Here is a 19017-nt window from a genome sequence, read left to right as displayed (position 1 = left end):
CCTACTTCCGTAGTGATACTGCCTCGGAAACCCAAGGAGGGGTCGCTATGAGTCAGGGCTGACTCGACGGCACATAACAACAACAACAAAGTAATTTATAGAACACAGGAATTTCCTACAACATACCAGAAAGATATGTGCAGAGAAATCCAGATGGCCTCAAGGAATCCAGATTATTCTGAAATGTAGAAAAGAATTATACCTCTTTATTTAGCTGGCACTGAGTTTTTGTTTATGAGGGTGGAAAATACGGCAACAGATGTTGGTGATAGTTGCATACCGTGATGATTTAATTGGTTTCATTGAAGTATACATGCAAAAAAGGGTTGAATTGGCAAATAAAATGCTCCCTATATGCTTATAGCAATTTTTTTAAAAGAAAAACTCATTGAGTTTTCCTTCTGGTATATGTATAGGTGTTCTCTCATTACAGGCTGAGAACGTATACATGTCTGAGCCTCACTGAATGCAGTTGGCTGTTGGTTTGCTTAGAAAGCTTTGTTTTGCTTAGAAGGCTTTGTTTTGTTAGATTTCAACTGAAACAAAAGAGGAATCTAAGCCCTTTTACTTATCACTTAGATTCCTGTGGCCTGCTTGGTGACACTTCTACTGGTTAGAGAATTTGAGGACTGATTTATGTATCCAAGCACCACCAACACATTATATAACTGATTTCGTAGATTGGTCCTACCTTTTAAGGTGATATTGTAACTGATGGTTTGTTTTAAGATAATTTGATTCCTTTACTTTGCTCACTCTATATACCATATTTCATCAGTTCTAAGATTGCACGTTTAGAATGTAAATGTTTTTCACATTTTCACATTCTTCAGAATCAGAGTACATATTACAATCAGTGGAATATATTTGTTTAATTGACTATTACTTTGTTTTGCAAAGCACGTAAAATAATAATGCATGCTTCAGTCCATGTCATGTTATTCGATAAAATATGGTGATTTTGCAACATTATAAAACCTATATTTATTCTCAGGAAATACCACCTTATGAAACCAAAGGAGTGATGAGAGCCAGTTTCTCATCTAGAGAAGCTGATAATCACACAGCCTTCATACGAATAAAGACTAATGCTTCAGACAGCACAGAGTTTATCATTCTTCCTGTTGAGGTTGAAGTTACAACAGGTTAGTAGAAAAAAAAAGTAATTATAGTAGTTTCCTTTTTTTTTCCCAGTACATCTTGCTTGAGCAAAGTAAAATATAATTGTTTACTTTTCTTTTTTCCAAGCTCCTGGAATTTATTCTTCAACTGAAATGTTAGATTTTGGTACACTACGAACACAAGGTAAGAAAAGAAAATATGAGAAAGTCTTTTGGTTTTTTTAAAAAAATCTCTACTAAATGACAAATAGTGCTGAATGGCTCTATTTGTTACTTTGTAGTTCACCTTTACAAATTATTTGTTTGTGGATTTCATGATCTTATAGAAATTTACTTTGGGAAACTCAGCCTTTACGGGTTTACATCTGTTTATATAAGAGATACCATTGCTTGTTGTTTGCTGTCGTCAAGTCCATTATGACTCATGAGGACCCTGTGTGTGCAAGGTAGCACTGTGCTCCATAGGGTTTTCAAAGCTGTCATGTTTTGCAAACAGATCACCAGCCTGTCTTCCAGGGTGCCTCTGGGTATATTTGAACTACCACCCTTTTGGCTACTGACCAAACCTTTAACTATTTGTACCACCAAGTCTCCTTCCTTACCAGGTGGGAAAACAAGGTCATGGGATAATTTAAGTGATATTTTTCAAATGAAAGATTAAAGCAGAAGTAGTGTCCAAGTTTCCTAATGTAGTTCCTCGGCTATTCAGTTATGCTGAATCTTCTTTTAAATAGTGAAATAAAATAAATCAAAAGATTTATTTATTTATAACTTTTTGTACAGCAATGGATTATTGCAATATAATGACACAATGTTAATAATTTGTCCTAAATGGCCAAAGGAAAAATTCAGCAAATTTTAAAATTGAAAATAACTAAGTAGAGATTTTTCTTAAGGGTACCTCAAGCTTAGGAGTCTGTCTGTATGAGTTATATGTAATTAAAACTTGGTTATTTAGGCTTGAAGGCCACATTTTTAAGAATTAGATTTTGTTTTAGTTAAAAAAAAAAAAAGAAGTTAGATTTGCTTATAGCATGATAATTTTCATTGTACTTTGTTATTTGCTTTGCTATGCTTTGCTGGAAAATTAAAAAATTAAGAATAATGTCTGATTTCACAAAAAGATTTTGGGATGTTTGGGTTTTGTTTGGGTTTTGTTTGTTTGTTTTTTGCTAGGAGGGGGCAATTCTTGTAATACATAGTGTCTCTGGGTTCGTGATCCCTAACATTTCTTTTTATTAAAGTGATTGTCATTTTGTTTCACATTCTAGAATAGATTTAATTTGGTATTAACAAGGTGAAGATTCTAACTTGCTATAAATAACACCTTTTTGAGACCTATTTCTTTTTCTTGATTTTGACAGATATGCCAAAAGTTTTAAATCTTCATTTATTAAATTCAGGAACAAAAGATGTACCAATAACAGTAAGTTTTTACTTATTGTTTTTTTTTTTTTTAATTTTAATTATTTTTATGTCTTTGATTTATGACAAAGTTAAAAATAATAAAACCCTTGCTCTAAAAGGAATTCCATTTTGTGGTGGCCCGGTGATACTTTGGTTGATATGGAGAATCCTGCTCTGCCTCTAACTATTCCAGACTTTAAGGATGAGGAGGAAAGTAGACAATCTTCTCCCAAATTAAGTTTGAAGCAAAGTTCTTGAGCTTCCTATTTAGACAGAATCGTGTAAGAAGTTGGTGGATTCTGATGACCCCTAGGATCTGTGTGCCTGGGAGGGAGAAACAGATTCTGAGGATTCCATCAGGTGTCATTAGCCTAAAAGCATGGGTAAGTAAAGTGAAGGGAAAAGAGATTGAGATGAATTGAGAAGAGAAATAATGAAGCAAAGAAATATAGAAGATAATGGTAGAGTGTGATTAACTTTTGACATAGGCCCCTTTTCTAACTGGCAGCTATTTTAGTTACCCTAGATAGCCTACTATATAAACTGGAGGCCTATCTTGCTTCACACATACATACTGAGCAAGTGGTTTTTATGCCTTATAGATGGAGTTGGGGTGCCATTAGATGGCTTTATGACAGGGAAAAAAATAGGAATGTCCAAATTTTAAATTTTGTCTTGCCCAGCAACCTCTCTACCTAGTGAGATCCCCAGGATACATATGCAGGAGATAAGGGGAAAGGAAAGTAGTACATTTTTATTGTAACCTGGCAATTGGTTGGTGGGTTGGTACTTATGCCAGAAACATAAACGCAAAAAATTTTGATGAAATGAGCTTAAGGCTTAAGGAGTCTCTGTCCATCCATGACCAAACCCAGATTTTACCACCAGCTAATCATCTTGATGGCAATAAGTTTTTTTTTTTGTTTTGTTTTGTTTTGTTTAATGGAGTAGATACCAAAGAGAGATACATACAAACCCCACATGAGGAAGCAGAAGATGGTCATCACAGATGATCACATTTTAGTGTACAGTGACCTTGCTCACTAGGAGTATAATGTCTAGGCAATGTCCTGTTATCTGACCTAACATTTCTTCTTCCTAGGTAGATAATTTGGGGTGGAGTTGGGAAATAGAGTCTGGTGGAGAGTTTCCCCACTATACAGTGGGTCTGAAACTACCTGGAATTCCTGCCACTCCAGCATTAGTCGGACTGAGAAAGGATTCATTGCTGCAGGTTCCTGATTCTGCTGTGATTCATAGCCTTGCCCCTCAAAGGGGCCTTCAAGGGCCCAGGACCCTTCCACAGATGACAAGAAATAGCTCCATTAACTTAGCTACCCTAATAGCATTTAAACAAAAACACCAAAGCAGAGAACAGCAGCAATATGTCTCTTGTTTTATTATTTTTCTTCTTGAATAACAATCTTAATGCATATTAATGCATCCTTTCTTTCAAAAATATATTCTTTTTCTTGATTCAGTGGCTTTTGCTCACTGCTTTCAATTTTTACAAAAGTTTAATATTTTGAATGATTATCATAAGTAAAATCTCTGTGGAATGAAGAAAAAGCATGTCTTTCAGTACTGACCTTTTAAAAACATGATAGTGAATATTTCTATTGTACAGTTTCTTTGTAACTCCTGTTTATAGCAATAAGTAATTATATTTCCTTTAAATGTACATGATATAGAGTGTCACTGATATATTGAGAGGTTACTGATTGGTGATTTGGCTCATTCATCTGTGTTGAAATTGTGATGAGTCCATAGAAAAATGAGCTAAATAAGAATAGTATAAATGGTTATGAAAATATGAGTGTGTATATGTTGTATAAAGCTGTAACCACCCTTTTTGGGAAAGGATTATTCTTAGATGATGTGCTTGTTTTCTATTTTTGATGTTAAAATGTACTTTGTTAATAAAGGTAGTAGATGGTAAGAGGTCATCCACTCCCCACTGCCAACATCCTCACTTTTGCAAAAAAAATCAGAAACTCTCTGTTAGACTTCCCTCCAGAAACACATACACACACATACACATATACACATTTTGATTTTGCCAGTCAGAGCAATGCCTGAGAATCACTGCTTTGTATTAATATTTTAAAATCTTGCTTTATGTCCAGAACTGTGATTTTTTGTTGTTGTTGTTCAAAGCTTTTTAGTTTTGTATATAAGTTTTCTCTCTATGTTGTTGTTGTTGTTATGTGCCATCGAGTCGGACCCGACTCATAGCGACCCCTCCTTGGGTTTCCGAGGCAGTATCACTATAGAAGTAGATTGCTCCATCTTCCTTCCGAGGAGTGACTGGTGGGTTTGAACCGTCAGCCTCCTGGTTAGCAGTCAAGTGCATTGGGCACTATGCTACCAGAGCTCCCTTTCTCTCTATAGTAGAGTATAATTACTTCTGCTACATTTGTATGAATTGTTTTCACTGTAACCTATTTATTTTCTTTGAACGTCTTGACACTGATTTCTTCTCCAGCTCAGTTAGTTAAATAGAGCACAGTGGTAATAGATTTACGCTTTCTTCCTTAACCCCTCCCTTCTCTTATGCTGAGGTCACTGACATCTACAGAGGAAGCATTTTAAAGCACATCTTCCTATCAGTGTGTTCCCAACATCCCTCTCTAGCAGTGAACAGCAGCGTATTTTTCCACAGGGTAGACACTGACTGCTTGGTGAATCATTCTGCTATTGTCTCAGTTTCAGATGTCAGATAATTTTGATTGTTCATGTGCTCTGCATGCTGTTAACTCGTGTGAGTCTGTGGGATGCCACTGCACAGGCACAGCGCAGGATCCAAATGGAACTTCTGTGCACATTGGGCAGGCTTCAGACCTGCAGTCACTTCTAATTGAAGGTTTGGATATTTGATTGGTAACGCCTTTACTTAGCCCAGGCAAACTGGCCCCACATTATATATTATAAATGGGCTTAAACAAATGTCCTTTTTGTGTAAACATTTTATAGACAAATAAAATTTGCAATCAACCATAAGAATGTGAATGAAAAAAAAATACCGTAGTGTTCAATTCATTTATGAAAAGAAATTAAATAGGCCCATGTTCTTCCTTTTCTCTTTTATTAAATAATTAGACTACATTGTAAGTAAACATTTCTTTTTCTTACTCTAGGCCATACGCATGTTAGGTTTATTGTATGAAGTACCTTATTTGATATAACAACCCTGTAAGGTATAAAGGAGCTCTGGTGGTGTGGTAGTTAAGTTTGTGTGTCATCTTGGCTAGGCCTGGTTGATTGGGCAGCTGGATATAGTAGTATTCCCATGATGACACTGGTAATCAGCTCCGTGGTGGGATCTACCACAAGCAGCTGAGTAGCTGCTTTAGGGATATAGTCTGTTTCCTGTATATAATGAGAAGCCTTAGGGATAGTCTGTGGCTTATGGCACATTTGAATGCTGCATGTAGCTGTGTCATTGTTCAGCAGTCTACCATGCTCTGCTGACCTTTGTACTTTCTGTGAACTTGAATTAATGGCCTGCTGTGTGGTTTGGTAACATCACGACTGTGCTTTTTTACTTGTCAACCTTGGGCTTGTCAGCCTCAGCAGCCAACCGCTGTCTGAGTGAAGAAACGCCTCTAGCTTCAGTGGGCAAGGAGCAGGAAGCAGAGCTTAAGCCCAAGATTGAGGGGCTTTCACCCAGCCCCTAGAAGCTGGTACTTTGAACTCAGATTTAATCCCTTCGAACTGTTAGAAAATAAACTCCCGTTTGTTCAAGCCATCCCGTTTGTGGTATATTCTTGTCAGAATGGCACTAGGTAACCAAAACAGGTAGCATAGTGCCTAAGGCATTTGACTGCTAACCAGAAGGTTGGCGGTTCAAACTCACTAGCCACTCAGCGGAAGAAGACTGGACAGTCTACTTCCATAAAGAAGTACCGCCTTGGAAACCCAATGAAGGTCACTATGAGTTGGAATCTACTCAATGGCAGTGAGTTTGGTTAGTTTTCCAAACAAGGAAAATGAATCAGAGCTTTTTGTGAAAAAAATAACTTGGCCAAATATAAAAACTCAGTAGTTACATGAAAATATGTTAAGTATAGAATAATTCATTTATGAATCAAATCTTTATAAATATATCATTTTTTATGATCAGTATTTATCTCTCTATATACGTCTGTATATACATCTATATCTACCTGTAAGTTTTTTTTTTAAAAACATCCAAAGGCTACACTCTGCCAGTGTTTTGGCAGTAGTGTTGCTAGGTGCTGTTGAGTCAGTTCCAACTCATAGAGACCCTGTGCACAACAGAACAAAATGCTGTGTGATCCTGCATCATCCTCACAATCATTGTTATGGTTGAGCCTATTGTTGCAGCCACTGTGTCAGTCCATCTTGTTGAAGGTTTTGGTCCTTTTCACTGATTCTCTCCTTTACCAAGCATAATGTTCTTCTCCAGGGACTGATCCTTCCTGATACCATGTTCAAAGTAAGCAAGATGAAGCATTCAGGCTGTACTTCTTCCAAGGCAGATTTGTTTGTTCTTCTTGCAATCCATCGTATATTGAATATTCTTTGCCAGCATTATAATACAAATTTGTCAGTTCTTCTTTGATGTTCCTTATTCATTGTTCAGCCTTTGCATATGAGGCCATTGAAAATACCATGGCTTAGGTCAGTTGCACCTTAGTCCTCAAAGTGACAGGATTCTGAGTGGTAGTTTGGTAGTTGAATTGTACTTCCTCATTCAGTCATCCATTCATGCTTTAACTCAGTAAATATTTAATGATCATCAACTGTATGCTAGCCACTTAGTGCTAAGAGTACTGCAATGAATCACATCACATTGTTCAGCCAGTGCCATCACATCAGCAAGGTCCCACTTTCTAGTCAGGGAGGCAGACAACAAACAAGTATATAGCACAATTGTAGATTGAGGCAAGTCCTATGAAAGAAATAAACAGAATAGCATAAGACGTAAGTGGAGTGGTAGGGGGATGGTTCAGATATGGTGGTCTCTGCAGAGCTGACATTTGAGGTGAAACCTGAGGGGTAAGAAGTAAGTAGCCACAAGAAGAGCCAGGGAGGAGTGTTCCTGGCGCAAGGAAAAGCAAGTGGCAAGGCTTGAAGCAGAACCAGCTTTGATAAGTCTGAGGAACGAAAAGGAAGGAGATGGAATGGGGTGAGTGTAAAAGGTGAGGATGGTGAGTCAAACAGGCCTTCCTGAGGCTCTCAGAGGTATTTGGACTTTTTTTCTGAGTGCATTGAGATGCTATTTCTGGATTTTAAGCAAGGGAGTGACATCATCTGACTATGTTTTTAAAGATCACTGTAGCAACTTTGTGGAGCGTGAACTACAGAGGGGCAAAGACAGAAAACAAGGAACCAGTTTGAAATCTTTGCACTTGACAGGTGATGATAGCATAGACTTCTGTGTTGTCAGCCACAAGTGAGAGCATCAATCATGGAAACTAGTTTTAAAAGAGCTTCCTGAAGTTTTCCCTATTTGTTCCAGCATTTTCTTTATAATGTGACGGACTTAAAGTCTGACGCATTTTTAGAAGAATCCCTCCATTTCAAAAACACATAAAATTTCTGAGATGGACTAGACAATGCTGAATGTATAAGGACTGTTAACGCAAGCAATTCCAAATATAAGTTCCTCACATGTTAGTGGACAGGATGCCCAGGTTTAAGCCCTTATAATATCAGTTGTGTATAATACAATTTTGAAAATATGGTTTTCTTCAACATTTACAAAATGTTGTTGTTGTTTGTTGCCGTTGAGTCAATTCCGACTCATGCCAACCTTATGTGTTACAGTGTAGTACTGCAGAGGGCTTTCCTGTCTGTAATCTTAACAGAAGCAGATCACCAGGCCTTTTCTTCTGCGCTGCCTATAAGTGGGTTTAAACTACCAATCTTGATGGTACCAGTCAAGTACAAACCCTGTGCACCATCTAGGGACCTTTTTGGAAAACGTTGTTGTTAGGTGCCATTGAGTCGTTTCCGATTCATAGCGACCCCATGCATAGCAGAACAAAACACCGCCTGATCCCGTGCCAGCTCCATGATCCCTGCTATACTTGAGCCCATCGTTGCAGCCACTATGTCAATCCATCTCATTGAAGACCTTCCCCTCTTTCGTCGACCCTCCACTTTACCAAGCATGACATCCTTCTCTAGAGAATGGTCCCTTCTGACAACATGACCAAAGTAGGTGAGACGAAGTCTGGCCATTCTTGCTTCCAAGGAGCATTCTGGCTGCACTTCCTCCAGGACAAATCTGTTAGCAGTCCATGGTATTTTCAGCATTCTTCGCCAGCACCACAACTCAAAAGCATCAACTCTTCTTCGGTCTTCCTTATTCATTGTCCAGCTCTCACATGCATATGAGGCAATTGAAAATATCATGGCTTGTGTCAGGCACACCTTAGTCCTTAAAGAAACGTCTTTGCTCTTCAGCACTTGAAAGAGGTCCTTTGCAGCTGACTTGCCCAGTGCTATATGTCATCTAAGGTCCTGACTGCTGCTTCCATTGGCGTCAGTTGTAGAACCAAGCAATGTGAATTCTTTGACAACCTCAGTCTTTTCTCCATTTGTCATGATGCTGCTTATAGATCCAGTTGTGAGGATTTTTGTTTTCTTTAAATTGAGATGTAATCCATACTGTAGACTGCATTCTTCAACCTTCATCAGTAAGTGCCTCAAGTCACTTACTCACTTTCAACAAGCAAAGTTGTGTCGTCAGCATATTGCAGGTTGTTAATGATTCTTCTTCCAATCTTGATGCCACGTTCTTCATATAGTCTAGCTTCTCAGACTATTTGCTCAGCATATAGATTGAATAAGTATGGGGAAAAGATACAACCCTGATGCCCTCCCTTCTTGATTTTAAACCATGCAGTGTTACCTTGTTCTTTTCAAACGACAGCCTCCCGGTCAATGTACAGGTTCCTCATGAGTACAATTAAGTGTTCTGGAACTCCAATTCTTCTCAATGTTATCCACAGTTTGTTATGATCCACACAATCAAATGTCTTTGTATAGTCAATAAAACAGAAGTAAACATCTTTCTGGTATTCTTTGCTTTGAGCCAAGATTCATCTGACAGCAGCTATGATATCCCTTGTTCCATGTCCTCTTCTGAATCCAGCTTGCGCCTCTGGAAGTTCTCTGTCAGTGTACTGCTGCAACTGTTTTTCATCTTCAGTAAGATCTTACTTGCATGCAATATTAATGATATTGTTCAATAATTTCCACATTCTGTGGAATCACCTTTCTTTGGAATGGGTACAGATATGGAACTCTTCCAGTCAGTTGGCCAGGTAGCCAAATCTCTTGGCATAACTGAGTGAGTGCTTCCAGTGGGGCATCTGTTTGTTGAAACATCTCAATGGGTATTCTTTCAATTCCTGGAGCCCTGTTCTTCGCCAATTCTTCATTGCAGCTTTGACTTCCTCCTTCAGTACCATTGGTCCTAGATCATATGGCACCTCCTGAAATGGATGAAGATTGACCAGGTCTTTGTGGTACAGTGATTCTGTGTATTCCTTCCATCTTCTTTTGATACTTCCTGCATCATTTCAATATTTTTCCCATAGAATCTTTCAGTATTGCAACTCGAGGTTTAAATTTTTTCCTCAGTTCTTTCAGCTTGAGAAATGCCAAGCATAGTCTTCCCTTTTGGTTTTCTAATTCCAAGTCTTTGCACATTTCATTATTGTAATCGACTTTATCTATTCGAATTGCTCTTTGAAACCTTCTGTTCAGCTCATTTATCTTGTCATTTCTTCCATTTGCTTTAGCTACTCTCCACTCAAGAGAAAGTTTCAGAGTCTCTTCTGACATCCATTTTGGTCTTTTCTTCTTTTCTCGTCTTTTTAATGACCTCTTGCTTTCTTCATGGATGATGTTTTTGATGTTATCCCACAGTTCTTCTGGTTTTCAGTCATTGGGGTTCGATGCATCAAATCTGTTCTTTAGATGGTCTCTAAATTCAGGAGGGATACACTCAATGTCATATTTTGATTCTTGTGGACTTGTTTTAATTGTCTTTAAAACTACTTGTTTTAAACATTAGTGCTACATAAATGATGAAATAAGTTTGCCTGAGATGCCTTTAAGAGGAACATTAGCCTGAAGTTTCTGTGCTAACTAATGAATAAGAATTGCAGACTTGTCACAGTTGTACTTATTTATTTTACCAATATCAACTTGATGTGTGTTTTAGTGAGTTTGTGTAGAAAATTTTTAAAATACAGTATAATGAAAGATTATTTTCCTTATTTGCGTACATGCTTTTGTTGATAATTTCAGAATGTCCTGGAGCTTTGAGTTTCACTTGAGAGTTACTGAAGCATTAAGTTGGGTCTGATGGTCATGAGAAAAGACTGGAGCTATATTTAGAATATATGCAAGCTGGCTTTCCTGGGAAACTTGCCATATTTTTTTCACTTGTTGATTATGTTTAAGTAAGCAACAGTTGGTGACTAGTATAAAAACAGGTTATTAGTATAAATATGCCTATGTACAAATTAATGGGTATGCTTTATTTTTCATTTTAAAGATACCAGAATGAACGAGTTACTTAAATATTTTGGTTTGTTTGTTTGTTTTCTAAATGTCTTTTGTTTTTATTTCCTTGGAAAATGGGTTTTAACTGATTGGAATCTGAGCTTTTTGTTTACTTTTTTGTTTGTTGATAGTAACTGAATTATCCTGGCCATTTGTATAAAACGTGTTATCATGTGAATATTTGTTTACTATTGGTGCAAAATTATTTTTTAATATAATAATACTGGATTTTAAATATCTCTGTGGTAAGGAAATCCTTAATTAAAGTGGCATGTTTCAAAAAAGTGGTATATTTCATGTAAGGAAAACTTTTTATGTGTGGTTGGACTTTTATCAAAATAATACTGTGTTTTTGGCGAAAATTTAAACCACAAAGTAGGTTCCCATTTAAAAAATTTTAGGCATAGTTTAGTGATGTTGTTTACGTTTTTCACAATGTGTCAGCATTCTCTTTTCTGTTCTGGTTGTGCTGTTCCCATTTATCTAGCTTCTTGTGTGCCACCCCCATCCTGCTGTTACCTTTTCAGCTTTGATTTAGGGTGAATGTTGACTATTTGGTCTCATATAGGTGATTATTTAGAGTACAGTGCTCATGGGTGATACTGTTTATTTTATGAACCAGTGTGTTATTTGGATGAAAGGTGGCCTCAGTAAGTGGCTTCAATTCCAAGTTTAAAGAGTATCTCAGGGCAGTAGTCTTCAGGATTCCTATAGTCTCTACCAATCCAGTAAGTCTGACCTATTTTAGGCATTTTTGTTTTGTTCTGCTATTTTCTCCCATTCTTTCTGGGACCATCTACTGTATCCCTGGTTAAGAATGTTCAGTAGTAGGGGCCAGGCACCGTCTAGTTCTTCTGGTCTCAGGATAGAGGAAGCCATGGTTCTTGTGGGCTATTAGTCCTTGTTTTGGTTACTTCGTGCTGCTCTAACAGAAAATACCACAAATTTATGGTTTTAACAAACAGAGATTTATTCTCTTATAGTTTAGGAGGCTAGAAGTCTGAGTTCAAAGTGCCAAGCTTTGGGGTCTGGGTGAAAGCCCTTCGACTTTGGGCTTCAGCTCTGCCTCTTACTCCTGGCCCACCGGAGCTAGAGGTGTCTCTTCTCTCAGGCAGCTACTGGCTGCTTAGGCTAACAAGCCCAAGGTTGACAAGTAAATTGGCCCAGTCCCAAGATTTCCAAACATGACAGGCCACTAAGTTCAAGTCCAGAGACAGTCCCAAAAACAGCAGGAAACGTGATAGGCTGCTAAATGAAGACTGAGCTACATGCAGTGTCCAGCCATGCTAAAAAGCTTCGTACCTTTGTCAGTGCTTCTCCTTACATACTGGAAGCAGACCATATCCCTAAGGCTCCTACTCAGCTGCTCCAGTAGATTCCACCATGGAACTGATTACCATTCTCATCGTGGAGAGTACTGCAACCAGCTACTCAACCATTCAAAACCAGGCCCAGCCAAGTTGACACATAACCTTAACTACCATAGTCCTGTAGATTAGTTTCTACTTTGAGTCTTTGGTTTCCTTCTTCTTTTTTCCCGGTGAGAGACCAGTAGTTCTATTTTAGATAGCTGCTCACAGGCTTTTAAGATCCCAGGCTGTTGTTGTTGTTTGTTAGGTGCCCTCAACTTGTCCCCAACTCGTAGCGACCCTGTGCACAGCAGAACAAAACTCCACCCAGTCCCATGCCAACTCCATGATCCTTGCTATACTTGAGCCCATCGTTTTAGCCACTGTGTCAATCCATCTTGTTGAAGGCCTTCACCTCTTTCATTGACCCTCAGCCTTACCAAGCATGACATCCTTCTCTAGGGAATGGTCCCTTCTAACAGCATGACCAAAGTAGGTGAGAGAAGTCTGGCCATTGTCACTTCCGAGGGGCATTCTGGCTGCACTTCCTCCAGGACAGATTTGTTAGTTCTTTTAGCAGTCCATGGTACTTTCAGCATTCTTCGCCAGCATCAAAAGCATCAATTCCTTCAGTCTTTCTTACTCCCTCATTGCCCAGCTCTTACATGCATATTGTGATGGTTAAGTTTGTCTGTCACCTTGGCTGGGCCTGGTTGAGTGGCTGGGCAGCTAGTGATAGTTATTCCCCATGATGAGACTGGCAATCAGCTCCATGGTGGGATCTACCACAAGCAGCTGAGTAGCAGCTTTAAGGATATGGTCTGCTTCCCATATATAAGAAACAGCTTTGGGAATGGTCTCTAGCTTATGGCACTCTTGAACCCTGCATGTAGCCAAGTCATTGTTCATGAGCCTGCCATGCTATGCCGATCTTGGGACTTTTAATGGACTTGAATTAATGGCCTGCCATGTGGTTTGGTAATATTGAGACTGTGCCTTATTACTTGTCAGCCTCAGCAGCCAGCAGCTAGGTGAAGAAAAGCCTCCACCTTCAATGGGCCAAGAAAAGGAGGCAGAGCTGAAGCCCAAGGTTGAAGGGCTTTTTCCCAGCCCTTAGAGCCTGGCACTTTGAACTTGGACTTAAAGCCTCCAGACCATAAGTGAATAAACTCCTGTTTCTTCAAGCCATCCCAATTGTGATTATTTTCTGTTAGAATAGCACAGAGGTAACAAAAACACATATGAGGTGATTGAAAATATCATGGCTTGTGTCAGGCACACCTTAATACTCAAGGAGACATCTTTGCTCTTCAGCACTTGAAAGAGGTCCTTTGCAGCCAATTTGCTATACATCATCTGAAGTCCTGACTGCTGCTTCCATTGGTGTTGAATATAGAAGAACCAAGCAATGTGAAGTCTTTGACAACTTCAGTCTTTTCTCCATTTATTGTGATGCTGCGTATAGGTCCAGTTGTGATGATTTTTGTTTTCTTTATATTGAGATGTAATCCATACTGAAGACTGTATTCTTCGATCTTCATCAATAAGTACTTCAAGTCATCCTCACTTTCAGCAAGCAAAGTTATTTCATCAGCGTATTGCAGGTTGTTAATGATTCTTCTCCAATCTTGATGCCACGTTCTTCTTCATATAGTCCAGCTTCTCAGATTATTTCCTCAATATATAGCTTCTCAGATTATTTCCTCAATATATAGATTGAATAAGTATGATGAAAGGATACAACCCTGATGCACTCCCTTCCTGATTTTAAACCATGCAGTATCCCCTTGTTCTGTTCCAATGACATCCTCTAGGTCCTCATAGGTACAGGTTCCTCATAAGTATAATTAGGTATTCTGGAATTCCCATTCTTCTCAGTATTATCCACAATTTGTTATAATCCACACAATCAAATGCTTTTATATAGTTAATAAAACACAAGTAAACATCTTTCTGGTATTCTTTGCTTCGAGCCAAAATCCATCTGTCATCAGCAATGATATCCCTTGTTCCACGTCCTCTTCTGAATCCAGCTTGCATTTCTGGAAGTTCTCGGTCAATATACTTCTGCAACCTTTTTTTATTATTATCTTCAGTAAGATTTTACTTGTGTATGATATTGTTCAATAATTTCCATGTTCTGTGGGATCACCTTTCTTTGGAATGGGTACAGATATGGATCTCTTCCAGTCAGTTGGCCAGATAGTTCTCTTCCAAGTCTCTTGGCATAACCGAGTGAGTGCCTCCAGTGGGGCATCCATTTGTTGAAACATATCAGTGGGTGTTCCATCAGTTCCTGGAGCCTTGTTCTTCACCATTTTCTTCACTGCAGCTTCAGCTTCCTTCAATACCATTGGTTTTTGATCATATGCCACCTCCTGAAATGGATGAAGATCGACCAGTTCTTTTTGGTACAGTGACTCTGTGTATTCCTTCCATCTCCTTTTGATGTTTCCTGCATCCTTCAATATTTTGCCCATAGAATCTTTCAGCATTGCAACTCAAGGCTTAAATTTTTCTTCAGTTTTTTCGGCTTGAGGAACGCCGAGCATGTTCTTCTTCCCTTTTGGCTTTCTAATGCCAAATCTTTGTACATTTCATTATAGTAATTGGCTTTGTCTATTTGAGCTGCTCTTTGAAATCCTCCATTCAGCAATTTTATCTTGTCATTTCTTCCATTTGGTTTAGCTACTCTCCACTCAAGGGCAAATTTCAGAGTCTCTCGTGACATCTGTTTTGGTCTTTTTTTCTGTTCTCATCTTTTTAATGACCTCTTGCTTTCTTCATGGATGTTGTTTTTGATGTCATCCCACAGTTCTTCTGGTTTTCGGTTATTGGTGTTCAATGCATCAAATCTGTCCTAAAGGACAGATCTTCTCTAAATTCATGAGGGATATATTCAGTGTCATATTTTGGCTCTTGTGGACTTGTTTTAATTGTCTTCACTTCAAGTTGAACTTGCATATGAGCAGTTGATGGTCTGTTCCATAGTCAGCTCCTGGCCTTGTTTTGGCTGAAGATATTACGCTTTTCCATCCCCTCTTGCCACAGATGTGGACAATCTGATTCCTGTGTACTCCATCTGGTGATGTCGATGTGTATAGCCGCCATTTGTGTTGTTGAGAAAAGGTATTTGCAATGAATAAGTTGTTGATCTTGCAAAATGGTGTCATGTGATCTCCAGTGTTATTTTTGTCATCAAGGCCAAATTTTCCAACTACTGGTGATTCTTCTTTGTTTCCAACTCTTGCATTCCAGTCACCAGTGATAATTAACACATCTTGATTGCATGTTAGGTCAATTTCAGACTGCAGAAGTTGATAAAAAATCTTCAATTTCCTCATCTTTGGCTTTGGTGGTTGGTGCTAAAGGAGACAAACTTGTCTGTCAGTTTGTCCTACTGTGGTGGCTTGAGCATTGTTGTGAGGCTGGAGGCTGTGCCACTGGTATTTCAAACACCAGCAGTGTTGCACATGGTGCACAGGTTTCAACGCAGCTTACAGATTGAGACAGACTAGGAAGAAGGAAGTGGCCATCCGCTTCTCATAGAACTGGCCAGGGAAAACCTTACGAATAGCAGAGAAACACTGTCTGATATATTACTGCGCAACTTTATGAATAGCCCGGAAACAGTGCAGGAAGACAAACCCCTTAGGTCAGAAGGCACTCAAAATATGACTGGGGGAGAGCTACCTTATCAGAATAGAACCAACCTTAATGATATGGATAAAGCTTTTGGGACCTCCATTTGCTGATGTGGCTCAACTCAATTTAAGGAGAAACAGCTGCAAACATCCATTAATAATTAGAACATGGAATGTACGAAGTATGAATCTAGGAAAATTGGGAGTTGTCAAAAGTGAAATGGAACATATAAAGATTGATATCCAGGCATTAGGATATGCCTAGGAAATGGACTAATTTTGGCCATTTTGAATCAGACAACCATATGATCTACTATACCAGGAATGACAGTTTGAAGAGGAATGCTGTGACATCACAAAGGATGTTTCAAGATCTGTCCTGAAGTATAATGCTGTCAGTGGTAGGATAATATCGATATGCCTACAAGATACCAAGCATTACTCACCAAACCAGGATGTAGAACATTATCTTGAAGAACTATGTTATGCCAATTGACCGAGTTGTCCTAAGCCTTCAAACCCAGTAAACCAATCTCATGAGGTGTTTGGTTATGTCTAGGAAATATCCATAACTCTGCCTGCTGTGTGTTTTATTATGTATGTGAATATATATGCAGTATACAGAAACTGTATTTGCTCGTAGATACAGCTATACAGGCACACTCATATACTCGCATGTGCCATCTTACACACATATATGCATATATATCTACCTAAGGAGCTCTGGTGGCGTAGTATCTAAGGCATTTGACTGATAACCAGAAGGCTGGTGGTTCAAACCCACCAGCCACTCCTCGGAAAGAAGATTGGGCAATCTACTTCCATAGAGATACTACCTTGGAAATCAAGGAAGGGTCGCTATAAGTCAGATCCGACTCAATGGCATTGAGTTTGGTTTGGTTTTTTGGATGTAATCATACACACATTTTTGGTTGTTATACTGTCATTGCAAAATTATATGTTATAGCATTTACCAAAATCATCTCTTATTCTTGTGTACTTCTTAGTACCATCATTTATCTTGGTCATATTGTACAGACTTCACTCGTGTTCAGTATTGCCTTTCCCATGACCAAAAATAACTAGTGTCTACTATCTAGACAGAGATTCCCCCTCCCTCTCCCTCTCATCCCTGGTAAACTACTAAAAAGCATTGTTTTCCCTATGTCTACCTATTCTTGTCTATGTATAAAAGTGAAACCATGCAATATTTGTCCTTTTATGATTCACTTATTTTACTCTGCATTATGTCCTCCAGATTCATACATGTTATAAGATAGGTGGAGAACTCATCATGATTCTTTATAGCCGCATAGTATTCCGTTGTATGAGTATATACTTTCTTTATCGATACATCCATTGATGAGCACTTACTTCCTCTTTTTGCTATTGTGAATAATACTGCAGTGAACATAGGTGTTCATGTGTCTACTTGTGTCGCTGCTATTAAATCTCTAGCATATATACCTAGAAAGTGACATACCTTTTTCCATAGTGGTTGTACCACTTTACAATCCCACTGACAAATATTTTTTCATCAACTATTTTCAGCTGGTACTGCTGTTGATATTTTCACAAATTCCATTGCTAGCGATTTTTGGCATGGTGCTACGCAGACTGATAACACTTACAGAGTGTTTGTGGTTGTTACTGATGACCTACAATTTAAAATGTGTAAGCACTTTAGAAAACAGTCACCATTTCATTGTTGCTGTATCATATTCAATAGAGCAAGTGAAAGAATTAGGAACCACATGTGTTAGTTTTGTTACAAGCTATAATGCTTTATAATTTCACTAATCTTAACCTCAAGATAAAAATGACTAATTTGAAAAAAAAAAATAGAAAAATTAATAGATCACAAAATTTTATACATAGATGGGATCTTAGAAAATATCTGGTCTAGTGCCCTTCGTTGTTGTTGTTGTTGTTATGTGCCATCGAGTCGGACCTGACTCATAGCGACCGAGGGGTTTCCGAGGCAGTATCACCACAGAAGTAGATTGCCCAACCTTCCTTCCAAGGAGTGGCTGGTGGGTTTGAACTGCCAGCTTTCTGGTTAGTAGTCAAGTGTCTTAGGCACTGTGCTACCAGAGCTCCCATCTAATGCTCTAGGACTTTATAAAAACCAAAACCAAACCCACTGTCATTGAGTTGATTCCAACTCATAGCAACCCCCACTGGGTTTCCAAAGCAGTAAATCTTACTAGAAGTAGATTATCCCATCTTCCTTCCATGGAGCAGCTGATGGGTTTGAACTGCCAACCTACTGGTTAGCAGCCAAATGCCTTATGCACTGTACCACCAGAGCTCTTTTAGGATTTTATAGGTGGAAAAAAAATAAGACCCAGAGCAGATGGGCAATTTATTTACACTCACACTTTCAGTTAAATAGTTAATACAGTTTCGTTGCATAAACTGATTGCTTCCAGATCATTACATGTATTTCTGTAACCTTTTCCCTTTATTTGGAAAAAGATAGTAGTATGGTAATATAATGAAACCTAAGGAAACGTTCTCATTTGAATTTTATAGTTCAAACTGTTCTTCTGTTGTTTTAGAAAACAACAACAAACCAAGTGCCGTTGAGTCGATTCCAACTCACATTGGCCCCATAGGGCAGAGTAGAACTGACCCATAGGGGTTCCGAGGCTGTAGATCTTTACAGAAGCAGACTGCCTCATCTTTCTCCCGTGGGACAACTAGTAGGTTCAAACTGCCAACCATTTGGTTAGCAACCAAATGATGTTTTTTTATTGTGATTTGGGTGAAGATTTACAGAGCAAATTCACTTTCCATACAGCAGTTCACATATACTTTGTCTCATGACCTTGGCCACAGTTTACCATAATGCAACAGCTCCCCTCCCACTTCCTCCCCATAGTTACCTCTTCCCTGTGTCCATTCCTCCATGCACTCCTGCCCCCTGAGCTGTGTCCCTGTGCGTAA

General features: G+C 38.7%; 1 protein-coding gene across 1 annotated transcript in view; it reads left to right on the top strand.

Annotated features, from left to right (window-relative positions):
- Positions 1-19017, top strand: part of TMEM131 (transmembrane protein 131) — a 334956-nt gene that overhangs the window by 236528 nt on the left and 79411 nt on the right. The window contains exons 9-11 of the mRNA XM_007959450.2: positions 995-1145; positions 1249-1305; positions 2486-2547. Of these exons, the coding sequence (XP_007957641.1) occupies positions 995-1145; positions 1249-1305; positions 2486-2547 (270 nt within the window). The remainder of the gene's footprint in view (positions 1-994; positions 1146-1248; positions 1306-2485; positions 2548-19017) is intronic.

Source organism: Orycteropus afer, unplaced genomic scaffold, assembly GCF_000298275.1.
Source record: "Orycteropus afer afer isolate SDZICR_OR568_19922 unplaced genomic scaffold, OryAfe1.0 scaffold00017, whole genome shotgun sequence".
NCBI lineage: Eukaryota > Metazoa > Chordata > Mammalia > Tubulidentata > Orycteropodidae > Orycteropus > Orycteropus afer.
This window is presented reverse-complemented; position numbering and strand designations above follow the sequence as displayed.